Here is an 11,572-nt window from a genome sequence, read left to right as displayed (position 1 = left end):
TGGCCAAAAATATTATGAGTTTACTTTGTTCTTTGGTTAAAATAAGCTGTGACCTTTATTTTGTACTTTTTCGTTTTTAATTAAGTATTCTTTGAATAAATAAACAACAATTTTAAGTATAAGAGAATTAGCCTGCGTTTAAATTTTTATACCCGGTTCACCAGATTTAATAATTTGTGAATCAACGCCAAAAATTCGTCCCTAGTTTCCAATTTCAATTTTTGCTACGATTGTCAAGTAAAAATGTCAAATATGCCGGCGTTGCAGTCGACAGACTGATGAAAGGGTGATTTATGCAGTGATGAATTTCGGAGCTGCATACGAGGAAACCAAATTTGAATAAAAGTTTAAGTAGTCAAGAAATTTAGTTGCCCACTCGTGAAACAATTCAACTGGGTCCCTGCCAAATTCTAAATCCGTAAATCTAAGTTAAAACGCTTTTTTTTTTTAAATATAATTACGCGTTATGAATAATTAATATTTTAACTCGTTTATCTTCGAACCGAACCATCATGTCCTTTTACTGGTACCGCTGCTGAGGTTGTCGTCCGCCGGCGCTATAGTACCCACTAGGGCCAAGGGGCAGATTGGGTGGCATTGGCGGAGGAGGTGCCGCGCCGCTACCGTAATGTGTGGGCGGCTGCTGCTGGATTGCCCAGCTGGGAGAGGGGTAGGGCGGCATGGGCACGACCGGCGGAGGAGGTGGTGGCGGAGCGTGGTAAAGGTGGTAGCCGGGGGTATGGACAAGAGGCGTTGGGCCATGTGTAGCCGGATGGAACCCAGGGCTAGAACCGGTACACAGGATGGGCAGCGTCTTGATGCTCTGGATGTTGCTGACTGCCAGCAAGCTATCGTTTCCACTTGGGGGTGGCGGCTTTTGTTGTTGCACCGTGGAAAACACGATGTCCGTGGGATTTGGGCTGTCCGCCAGGCTGGGTGGCTTTTGTGGCGGGCTACTGGGCTGAAGGGCTTCCTTTTGGGTGGACTGGTACAGGTCCAACACCTGGTGACAGATGTCCTCGAGGATCTCCATTGTTACGTCCGACACGAACATGTCCCACCAGCGCTGGTGCTGTGGCTGGCGGCCCTCCCAGTCCTGCACAGTGAACTTGCTCAGCTTGCTGGCCAAGTGGATAAGAGCCACGGCTATGATTTCCGGCTCCCACTGAAGACAGACCACGGTGCTAAGAGAGTCGTTGACAAAGTTCCAAGCCATTTGAACCATTTTCTGCAGCTTCTGCTGGTCGCCCTTGAAGCACTTTGCGTACTTAAGCAGAAAGGTATACGGGTGCTCTACCTGCAAGTCAAATTTAATAGTCTGCAGCAGGATGCGCTCCAGCGTCATCACCTCCTCTTTGGGATCCTCACCAAACGAAAAGAAGTAATTGTCGTTTAGAATGCCGCGCGCCATCTTAATAATGTCGCGGCACTTTTTTGGCGTCTCCTCCACCTTGCCGGCAAAAAAGAGACAGCAACAGGCAGTCACGTAGCGCGGGAAGCTGCGGAACGAGTGGAACATGTAAAATCGGTGGAAGTACACCACGCCAGTGGCCATCGTGTTGTGGCCCAGGCCCATCTTTGTGCCACACTCCATGATAAAGCGGGCGCCCTCCTTGCGATAGCGTCGCTCCGTCTCAAAGTCTATGCCGTCCAGGATCGACGGCGTCTCGCGCAGCTCCTTCTTGTCGTAGTACCAGCACGGCATCTCAGAAAAGACTTCGGGTTTATTTTTTGGTGCCAAATAAACACGACTTGCAGCCTTTGGGAGCACTGCGACACCTTGCACATAGAGGTGGAGAAACATGGATGTTTTTAAAACATCGGTAACATCGATGTTACCATCGATGTTCCGCAAGCCAACATCGATGTTTTCCAACTGCGCAACGAACAAGGAAAACCTGTAATAGCCTTATTCCATTGCCGCATTAGTGGACTTTTTAAATGTGCCTGTTTCCATTGGCGCATTAGCATTTAGCTAATGCTACTCCGACATGTGAACGGCACGAATAGCTGATCTGGTTTTTTTTGCTTTTGAATTTTGGCAAACCCAAATGATTAATTAAAAATAATGAATATGAGTGAGTTTACTCAACTCTTTAATGCTTAGAAGGATATCCATAATGCGACCGAGGCATTTGCCAATTTGGACGACAAGGAAGAGAAAATGATTGCGTTGTTATGACGGGTTTTGCAATGGAGTCCACCACAGTTTCTAAAAAGGGCAAGGATCCACGAATATACGGGAGGTATTTTATGCCAGAGATCCAGCAGCAATGCATTGTGATACTGTGAGCAGAATTTGCAGCGTGCGCTCTAGGTTCAGTCATTTTTATATAAAATAGATTTTATATTCAATACACATCAAAAATGGCTCCAGCCTTGCATATAGAAAACAGCTGTTGTAGTGGTGGCACGAACATAATATCGTTAAACATCGGTATTTTTTGTTATTTTTTCTAAAAACGTTCGGGGCGAATGGTTTTTAATCGCATTTATTTTAAATGCGGCATTTATCCTTATAGGATACCCTGTGTAAATAAATTCGCATTACGCTAAATGCCAATAGAATCAGGCTATTATATGGGCATACTCTATGTATGTATGATTGCACGTAGGGGCAAGGCATGTACGTGTGTCCATATGCACATTTGTACGTTCACATGGTGCCTGTTTAACAATATGACTTTTTAGGAACATCAAATTCTGATGAAATTGTGGAGGAACCAGCTCAGAAAAAGTATTGCGAAGCTTCAGTTGCTTGGGATCATTTATTATATTTAAACAAAAACAAATATTTAAATAATCTGTAATAAGCAACAAAACAGATTTCTTTCTTAACATCGATGAAACGTCGACGTTTTTCACCAAAACATCTCTACCTCTACTTGTTCAAAGCTGTCAAACAATCGATGGCAATATCGATAGCATCGATGGTTAGGAGCCAATTAATTAATTAATTTTCTTGTGTTTCGTAGCAAAGCAGTTAGCTAATAGCCCAGTCCCAAAGAGCCCATCTAAGCGAAACGGTTGGGATAATTCAGTGATGGTGGACTGGTGTACATACATACATCAAGAGTCACAGTGGCGTAAGCAGAATTTTTTGAGGGGTATTTAACTCTATCAAACTCTTTTATGAGTACTATTTCCTGCTTTTATTTTATTTGAATTGCTATAAACTAGTTTTTAAATGGTTGCCTGATCTTTTACATAATGGCTAATATCTACTCTGTATTCAAACTGCTGCCTGGGAAAGCGTTTACCTACCAAGCCTCCCTTCTCCTTCGACTACGCCTCTGGTTTACAGAAACATAGATGGCCGCCATGTCAATTCATATTTATTCGCGCCAAGACTTTGGAGTTGCACCGACACAAAATCGGCTTAATATCAACTAGAAACGTGTGGCTAAAAACGTTAATTCCACCATTAGGGAATAATTGGAATATTTTTGGCACGGCAAAACCAAACCGAACATCTTTTTTAGAGATGGTGGATGGTGCTTTCAGGGTCTAGGCAATAAATAAAAGAAATTAAACAAATTTTTTTTTTTAATTTTAAGACTAATTTTTTTAACACGTTTCGTTCGTTGGGTTAAATAGCCTTGAATGCGTTCACTTGCCTATTTTGAGAGAGCGGTAGTGAAAATGGCCAACGACTTTGGAGTAGGTCAGGGTTTTAGTTAAGTTGGTGAAAAAAGTCGTGGACGAACGGTCGTGTAAAAAAAATAGAATAATGATTAGTGCTTAGACAACTTGAAGTGAGTAGTTATTTATTGGTCAGAAACTTATAAATATCAGTGGTTTTGAAAAATATTAAAGCCGCCGGGGACCCTATCTAAAGGGCCGCGGAAATTTGGAAGACTCGGGAGGGCAAAATACTTACCTGGCGGACCCTAACCTGGTCGTGAAGACCACGTCGTCCACCAGCTGTAGCAGCGATCAGCATCATCAGCCGCAGAAGCAGCAGCGATCAGCATCAGCCGCAGCCGCAGCAACATCAGCAGCGGCATCAGCATTCCCTCGGTGAGTCCGTTCCGGGAATGAATACTCGCGCTGACTACGTGGTCATCTCTGGGACCACCGACGCACTGTCTCCAGCTCCTCTGGCGCAGACGCGAGCTACCCTCCGGACCATTTGGCTCCGTGCGGACTCGCGCTGGTTTTCGCCGCTAGCGGTGTTTTCTTCTTGCGGCAGCTTCGACCAGGCTGGACTATAACCATCGTTAAACTCTGCAATAAATAAGTTGTAGTTATGAATTAATGAAATCGCACAGTCAAAATTGTTTCAAATACTCACTGTGAAATATAATCTGGAATTAGAGGCTTAATGCCGCACCCTAGCCACGCGACCAACAACGTCTAGATTGGATCGCGAAATTTAATGACTTATGGGTTTTTTTTTTAAGCATACTTACCTTTTCAGCACGTCCCTTCTTTTCCCTTGGAGCTCCTCAGGATTAGGTGACCCGGGTGGGCAAACGCCTCCAAATTGGTGCCGTATACTTCACATCCGTGGCGACTTTGCCAAACACTTATAATTTTCAGCGTCTAAAAATTTTCCTTCAGTTGTTGTCGCTTTGACAACTTCTCATCTGGGCGACGGTCTGAGATCGGCCTTAAGTGTTGCTTACGAAAAGAGTAGATTATGAGTAAGAATTAAATCTGAATGTGTTTTATCATCAATCTTTCACAAAATTAAATGTAAACAAACGGCCGAAATGTTTGTGTGAGTTACCTTGGGCGGGGAGATGAGCCGATCCTAATCCACCAGGAATAGACTCCGGTCTGTCGGAGATGGAGTGTGCCTCCAACATTAGCTTTGGGACACCCAAGGAAGGGTGGGTGCGTCGTGGCAATTACACCCAAGCAACCAATTTCGTCCAATTTTCTCAGCTTTTGATGTAAATACACTTTTGTTTTGTTTTGATTTGTGATGGTAATCGTCAAGTTAGAGATGTGAGACGTTCGATGAGTCGGAATCAATTCTTCGGACTGCAGGGAACCCTGGGAACTCCGTGGCTAGCCGGCGCTGCCCTCCGGGAAAGGTGCAGTTCCGTAACAATATTAAGCTGTGTTGTAGAAAACGGAGGAAAATGTTTACTCGTGGAGATTTTCTAAGCCCTAAGTATTTACATATGAAAACAATTCAATTTTTTTTCATATCGTTGAATTAACTGGAACTTTTTTGTATGAATACAATTGTTGTTGTATGTTTCAGCACGGAGCATAAAAGAGTTTTATTTACGTGAACTTACTTGTGTCAGTGTATCTGAACACTTTGGAATTAACTCTGGAGTTCACAATAATTGCTGCCATAATCGATTGGTTGAGAATATATTCATTCAAAATTTTACAATATTATCTTGATATGGAATCTATCATATATATATATGGTTTTTTAAGAATAAAAATACCAAAATTTTTCTTACGATTACAATATAACAATTTTAATACTAAAACCTTCTTCTGGAACAGTCCATCTGTGGAAAACAGTCGGAATTTTGGACATATGTGAAACTCCAATTTCCAAAGACCACATCCACCTTCCAAATTCAGCTGATCTGAACAGCTGCGACTCGTCAAAACGTAAACAAAGTAAAAGGTCAACCATCTTTGATTATGTTTTGACGAGCTACAGTTTTTAAGATCAGCTGAAATCGGAAGGTGGAATGTGAAAATCGGAGTTTCACATTTGTTAAAAATTCCAAAGGTTTTTCAGGGATGGACTGCAGAAACATCGGCTAACTATCGCATACATTTTTTCGCCTAAGTCCGTCAAATTTTAACGGCGGACTAACTAGGAAGTTTTTGGAACGGCAAAACCTTATGGCGTCCCTTCAACGGTTGGTGGAAGGTAGATGGATCTCTGTGGAAATACCCTATATTACTTTTTTCTTTTAAAATATTTTCATTGTAGTCATCATTGATTATTACGTCTGTATACTGGGTAAATGGAACCAATTAAAGTTTTGTTTTCTGACATTTGGTTGGCTAGCTTAATAAAAGTATATTCAATTTCATCGTATCATGTATATCGCTAATTCTCCAGCATTACCTGCGCAATCAGAACGATCAATTTATAGCCAGAACGATCAAATAGATCGAATAAACCAAGTTTCTGATACGCAAATAACATCGACATTTGACTTAAAATAAATATACTTAAATTCATAAATTGTTTTTTAACAAGCTTTGGACATTTTTATGCACCACATCAAGACATTTTTTATAATTTTTAAGAACCCGAATCATGCTATGAGCTCATTAAATATTCCGGTAGCTTCATCAACCCGGCTTATTATTTTGTCCAGGATTCGTTTTTATGACTGGCTCAGGCTGTTAATTTTGTCTGACCAATGAATCGCAGGTTTAATAATTCCTTTTGAAAATTTAATACTGTTTTCTATTAAGAACGCGAAACTTGTGACTGCAGTAGGTTCGAGACGATTTATTTTGAGATAATTTGTGTAAAAACTTTTGCGAAAGTACGACGACGAAAAGGGAGTGGATACGCTGAAGCTCGATTGATAACTAAATTTAATATTTCAATAATTTCTCTTAGAACCTAACTTGTGCTACGGTGGCGAGAGACGAGGCGAATTCGCAAGAGTGAACGTACGAAAACTTTATTGGTTCCCGTTCTCGCCCTACAACTAGTTACTTCAAATACAAGCGCCAAGTGCGCAAACACCTCAAAATGAATGATTGGGCTGTCCGCCAGGCTGGGTGGCTTTTGTGGCGGGCTACTGGGCTGAAGGGCTTCCTTTTGGATGGACTGGTACAGGTCCAGCACCTGGTGACAGATGTCCTCGAGGATCTCCATTGTTACGTCCGACACGAACATGTCCCACCAGCGCTGGTGCTGTGGCTGGCGGCTCTCCCAGTCCTGCACAGTGAACTTGCCCAGCCTGCTGGCCAAGTGGATAAGAGCCACGGCTATGATTTCCGGCTCCCACTGAAGACAGACCACGGTGCTAAGAGAGTCGTTGACAAAGTTCCAAGCCATTTGAACCATTTTCGAAAAACCAGGTCCGTAACAATAGATGGTTTCCAATTAAATGACAGGAGTGGATGCGCTGATCCTATCATCCGTAAGGGTCGAAAAGGATGCAAATTGCACGCCGGCGGGAAATATAAATAACCAGCCGAGAGTAAGGATCTCGGAGGGGACTTAGCGATTCGGTTACGCCGGTGAAGATGGCCTATGAAGGACCTGATGGTCGGTTCATAGTAGCGCGGTGCCGGGGAGATCTGGAAGCAAAGATACCCCAAAGTAAATGTCAGACTTTTTTTTTGTAAGAGATGGTACTTATCTGACGAACGGAAGAGGGTGCTTGGTAAGGGTGGTTCGGCACTAGCAGAAAAAATGTAGTCGGCTAGTTAGCGACTATCCCGATGTCTGGTGTGCTAGTCGAGCGCCAGGAAAATAGAGCAGATTAATAGCCTGAGTCAGATGTAGTCCAAATAGGGAAAACTTCCCTTACTTACCCGTGATGAGGTCAGGATGCGATGCACTTACGGCGTTCCTAGAACAATCATTTAGTGATGTAAGTAAGTGGGAAGTACAGATATTAGAGTGGGGAGCGCCCTTGACACCTAGTCTTCTGTGGAAGATGGGATGGTCAACAGCGCTCACCGAGAAACTTGTGCTGGTAAATGAAGACACGGAAATCCGGTGGTGAAGTTGGCTCCGTTGAATGTTGAGTTTTTCCCTCCCTGTTGTAGTTGAATTGTGTTTATTTTGTTCAAGGTGTCATTGTGTGTTGTGGATGCGCAGCCGGATCAAAACTATAAAAATTAAAACATAAACATTAATAAAACATCTAAATAGAGATAGAGTAGAACAAATTTATGAGCAAGTATTTATTATGGTCAAAAGGGAAAATGATAGACAGGACTTCTCCGCCAGGGAATCCTCGGAAGGGGCCACAGGAAGGAGACGATGACAGCTGGAATTTGCCAGTAGCATTGTAACGAACTGATTTTCTTTATTATCTGCTCGCTACGAATGTCGTGCGGCTAGCTCAGAAGATGTAAGTGTTCGTCCCACCAAATTTATATATACGTGACCGCCCTTTTGACCAGTGAAAACACACAGAAAGATTGGGAGTATGCAGTGATCTTTTATTCGCCGACTTGACCCTCGGCCGGGGTGGTGTACTGGTTATGTAGAATCACGTCCTGCCGTCGTCTCCTTCCCGCGTTGAACGCCTCTCTGGATCGTGCCGGCTGCGAAGTGGTGTCTTCCTCGCCGGTTTTGCTTGCGATGTCTTCTGCCACCCTTGGCTCGGCGGGTTTACAGGGACTAGGGATGCGTCACCGTTCCCAGACTAGGGTGAACAGGCACTGTGCTCTCAAGGCGTACGCCTTTCGCAGCCGCAGCCTCCTGTCCCTTGCTCTGTCCCGGCCGGTCGCACCGGACGTCGGCTCAGCTTCTACCTGACGGTTCAGGCGTACGCCGGAAGCCGCCAACGCAGTCCCTGGGTCAAACGCCAGGTTCTAGACGAACGCTTCCACCCTACCCTCTCTGCCGCAGGCCTAAGAATTCGACGTGTGGGCTGCTCGCTCGACGCTCGTTTTCGTCGTCCTGGGTCCTCGTTGTCCTTGCCCGCCTCCAGCTATCTCGACCAGCTCCGCTCCTTGTTGGCGACTCGGTAAGCTGCCGTTCTGGGACTCTAGCGGTGGACCGCTGTGCTCTCAACGCATACGCCTTTCGAGACACCAGCTGAACAAACGCGCGTCCTTCCGGGCTAGTCGCACCAGGACCTTGTACAGTTCCTGCAGGACGATCAGGCATACGCCGGAGTTCGCCAATGCAGTCCTTGTAGGCAGGTAGCTAGTTCTGGACACTTTGCTTCTGAGCCCACGGTTCTTCGTCGAAGGACTCTATTTGTTCACTTTGTCGGACACGCCGGGTGGGATGCCAAGCTCAAATCGCGACAGAAGTTGTAACAAAGCGCCTGGACTTAGCCGTGTGATGCCGTAAGGACCTCAGCTACATGTGTCTCAATTCGGAGACTTTGGCTCTAAGTCCCGAACGTCTCGACGTAGCGATCTTGTTTCCTTGATGACTCCGCACGGCTTTACTTGCTCCTTCACGATGTTGCACTGGTTACTTGTTCACTTGATGACTGTTACTTGTTGACTTGATAGAAATCGAGTGATCCAGCTTCCTGTGCTCGGCCGGTTTATATAGGCCTCCATTTACCGCTAGTTATCGGCGTCTCCTTGCCTCCTGGTCCAAAGTCCACGGTTTTACCGTTCGACCTTTCGCCCTCTGCGCCCGGCACCAATATCAGGGTCCAAAGTCCGGTGCCGTCCCGTTACTTCCTTCTGCCCACGGCCCTTCGCCGCTCTCTTGTATTGCTGTCCCTCTCGGACTCTCCTTGGCTTTGTCTGGTGCTCAGTTCACCACTCTCTCTCTCCGCACTACCGTTACTACGGGTGAATTCGCCGCGTAATTGGTAACTGGTAGGCCACTGCTTGCATGCGCTTACTCTGCTTGCTTCTTAACTTGTGGGGAGTTATTCAACTCCTCACATTCTCCCCCTACTTCGGGAATGAAAAAGAGACTCGCTGTTTTCTCTGCCTTGGTATACTCCACATTCTGACATCCTTCCCTCGACGTGTCTTCTCCTCGTACTTGTCCTCGTTCGCCTGTAGTCTTCCAGTCGACTCGCTCTTCCAGATGGTTCCCACGACGCTCACAGCTCCTTATGGAGTTCCACAGCGCCGATCCTCCTTCCAGATTTTGAATTTCCCGCCCAGACGTTTTCCCCGTAGACTTTAAATTCCCGCCCAGACGTTTCCCTCGTAGACTTTTGAATTCCCGCCCAGACGTTTCCCCGTAGACTTTTGAATTCCCGCCCAGACGTTTCCCCCGATGGTTTTTGAATTCCCGATATGTCTTCTCCGTCGGATGGCCACTCTACATCGCGCCGATCGGTCTCCAGTCGTTATCGGTGTTATTGATAGTCTCTCGTGTGACTCTCTGTTGTACGGTCACTCTCCGTCAAATCGATCGGTCTCCAGTTGCTATCGGTTCCGTGACCCAACGTGGTGTTGCCACTTAATATATCGATGTTCCACGGTGTGACTCCTGTGTCGGTATTTCCAGTATTTGTGCCCGCCGATCGACACTATCGTGTAGGGCCAATCGGTGACCATGAATCGAAACGCCCCCATCCCTTGTTTATAGTGACTTCGCACAATGCTATGGTAAGCGCAATTTCCTTTCTATTTCATGTTTACTTATTTTCTTTTTCCCCAAAGCTTGGCCCAGGATTGCAGAGTTGACCTTTCCTGCCCTTGGGGCCCGGTGTCAATGACCCTGCTCGGCTCATCGCTTTCTTGCGTCGTTCTGCATTTAGTTGGCAAGTGGTTTGTTTTCCTGCGACCCCGGTTTTCATGTATATTTCTCATTTCAGATTGCCGGATCATACGTAGTGCCTTTCATGTGTGTGTATCTTCCCTTTTTTTTTTTTATTGTGGCCGTTTATGTGTGTGCGCGTCATATTCGTGTTTTTCCGGCTTGGCATGCTAACTAATTAACTGTGGCCGTTTATGTGTGTGCGCGTTATTTTAGTGTTTTTCCGGCTTGGCATGCTACGGTAAAGCTCTCTAGCTGTACCGTCTCCCCTCTTTCTTCGGGAATGAAAAAGATCTGGTCGTGGTCTTCCTCGATCCGTACAGAGTCTGCCGACGCTACGGATTGTTGTTGGCCTGCGGTCTTTTCGGTTTCTTGTACTGTGCATCACCTTATTCTTCGCGGCGTATTAATGGATGACTCTGGCTTCATGCCCGACGCAGAATCTGATTGCCTCGTTGTCTGGGTCACTGTGCCTCCTTTTTATCTGCGTTCTATATAGACTCTGGCTTATGCCCGACGATACAGTCCGCACGTTTTGTCGTTGCATGCTCGTGTTATCCTGCGGTCTATATAGACTCTGGACTTATGCCCGACGATATAGTCTGTACTTTTTGTCGTTGCATGCTCGTGTTATCCTGCGGTCTATATAGACTCTGGCTTATGCCCGACGCTATAGTCCGCACCACCTGATGTTGTTGCCTGCTTGTGTTGTCCTTGCTTGTCTGTACCGAGTTCTTGTGTTTGTTGTTTAAGCTCACTGACGTGGACTGTTCGTTCTTTTTGCGTATCCTTGTGGCGGAGTTTACAAATGACTGGTGAGACGAAGTCTATTACCGTGTACGGTCCGTCGTATCTCGGCGCTAGCTTTGCCGCGAAACCCTCGGCTGCCTTTGACAGATGGTGCTCCTTCGCCCAGACTGTGTCCCCTATCGTTGGATTCCATTGCCTCCTTCGTAGATTGTAATGCCTGGCTTGGTCCTGAGCAGCCTTCTCCATGTTCCGGCGCACAATTTCGAAGATTTCCTTCATCTTATTGGCCTTATCTTCAGGCGTTTCCGTCTGTCGTACAGGGCGCTGGGCAGTCGAGGCTCTCGAGCCTGCGTGAGGAAACACGGGGAGTACCCTGTTGACTCCGACGTACTTGAATTTACCGCTAGCATAATCTCCGGCCACTTCTCGTCCCAATTCCTCTGGTTCTGTCCCGCA

At 45.8% G+C, this 11,572-nt stretch overlaps 1 protein-coding gene and 1 long non-coding RNA gene across 3 annotated transcripts; both read right to left on the bottom strand.

Annotated features, from left to right (window-relative positions):
* Positions 1-28: 28 nt before the first annotated feature.
* On the bottom strand, positions 29-1,734 carry LOC108150559 (cyclin-K). Of its 2 annotated transcripts, XM_017278793.2 has the most exons (2): positions 1,349-1,734; positions 29-1,297 (listed from the first exon to the last, which is right to left on the bottom strand). In XM_017278793.2, exons 1-2 carry the CDS (start codon positions 1,703-1,705, stop codon positions 521-523), a joined length of 1,134 nt encoding a protein of 377 aa, XP_017134282.1. In that variant the 5' UTR covers positions 1,706-1,734; the 3' UTR covers positions 29-520. The 2 variants fall into 2 exon arrangements, with proteins under 2 accessions (XP_017134282.1, XP_017134281.1); XM_017278792.2 differs by having other exon boundaries at positions 29-1,733.
* A 2,171-nt stretch (positions 1,735-3,905) lies between these two features.
* LOC108150560 lies at positions 3,906-5,030 on the bottom strand. Its single transcript, XR_005977858.1, has 4 exons — positions 4,733-5,030; positions 4,413-4,623; positions 4,295-4,356; positions 3,906-4,227 (listed from the first exon to the last, which is right to left on the bottom strand). It is a non-coding gene; the product is annotated as an uncharacterized LOC108150560 (long non-coding RNA).
* Between the last annotated feature and the right edge of the window lie 6,542 nt (positions 5,031-11,572).

The sequence above is a fragment of the Drosophila elegans genome, unplaced genomic scaffold (assembly GCF_018152505.1).
Source record: "Drosophila elegans isolate 14027-0461.03 unplaced genomic scaffold, ASM1815250v1 contig_813, whole genome shotgun sequence".
NCBI classification, from domain to species: domain Eukaryota; kingdom Metazoa; phylum Arthropoda; class Insecta; order Diptera; family Drosophilidae; genus Drosophila; species Drosophila elegans.
Note: the sequence above shows the minus strand (reverse complement) of the source record. Positions and strands in the feature narration are given on the sequence as shown.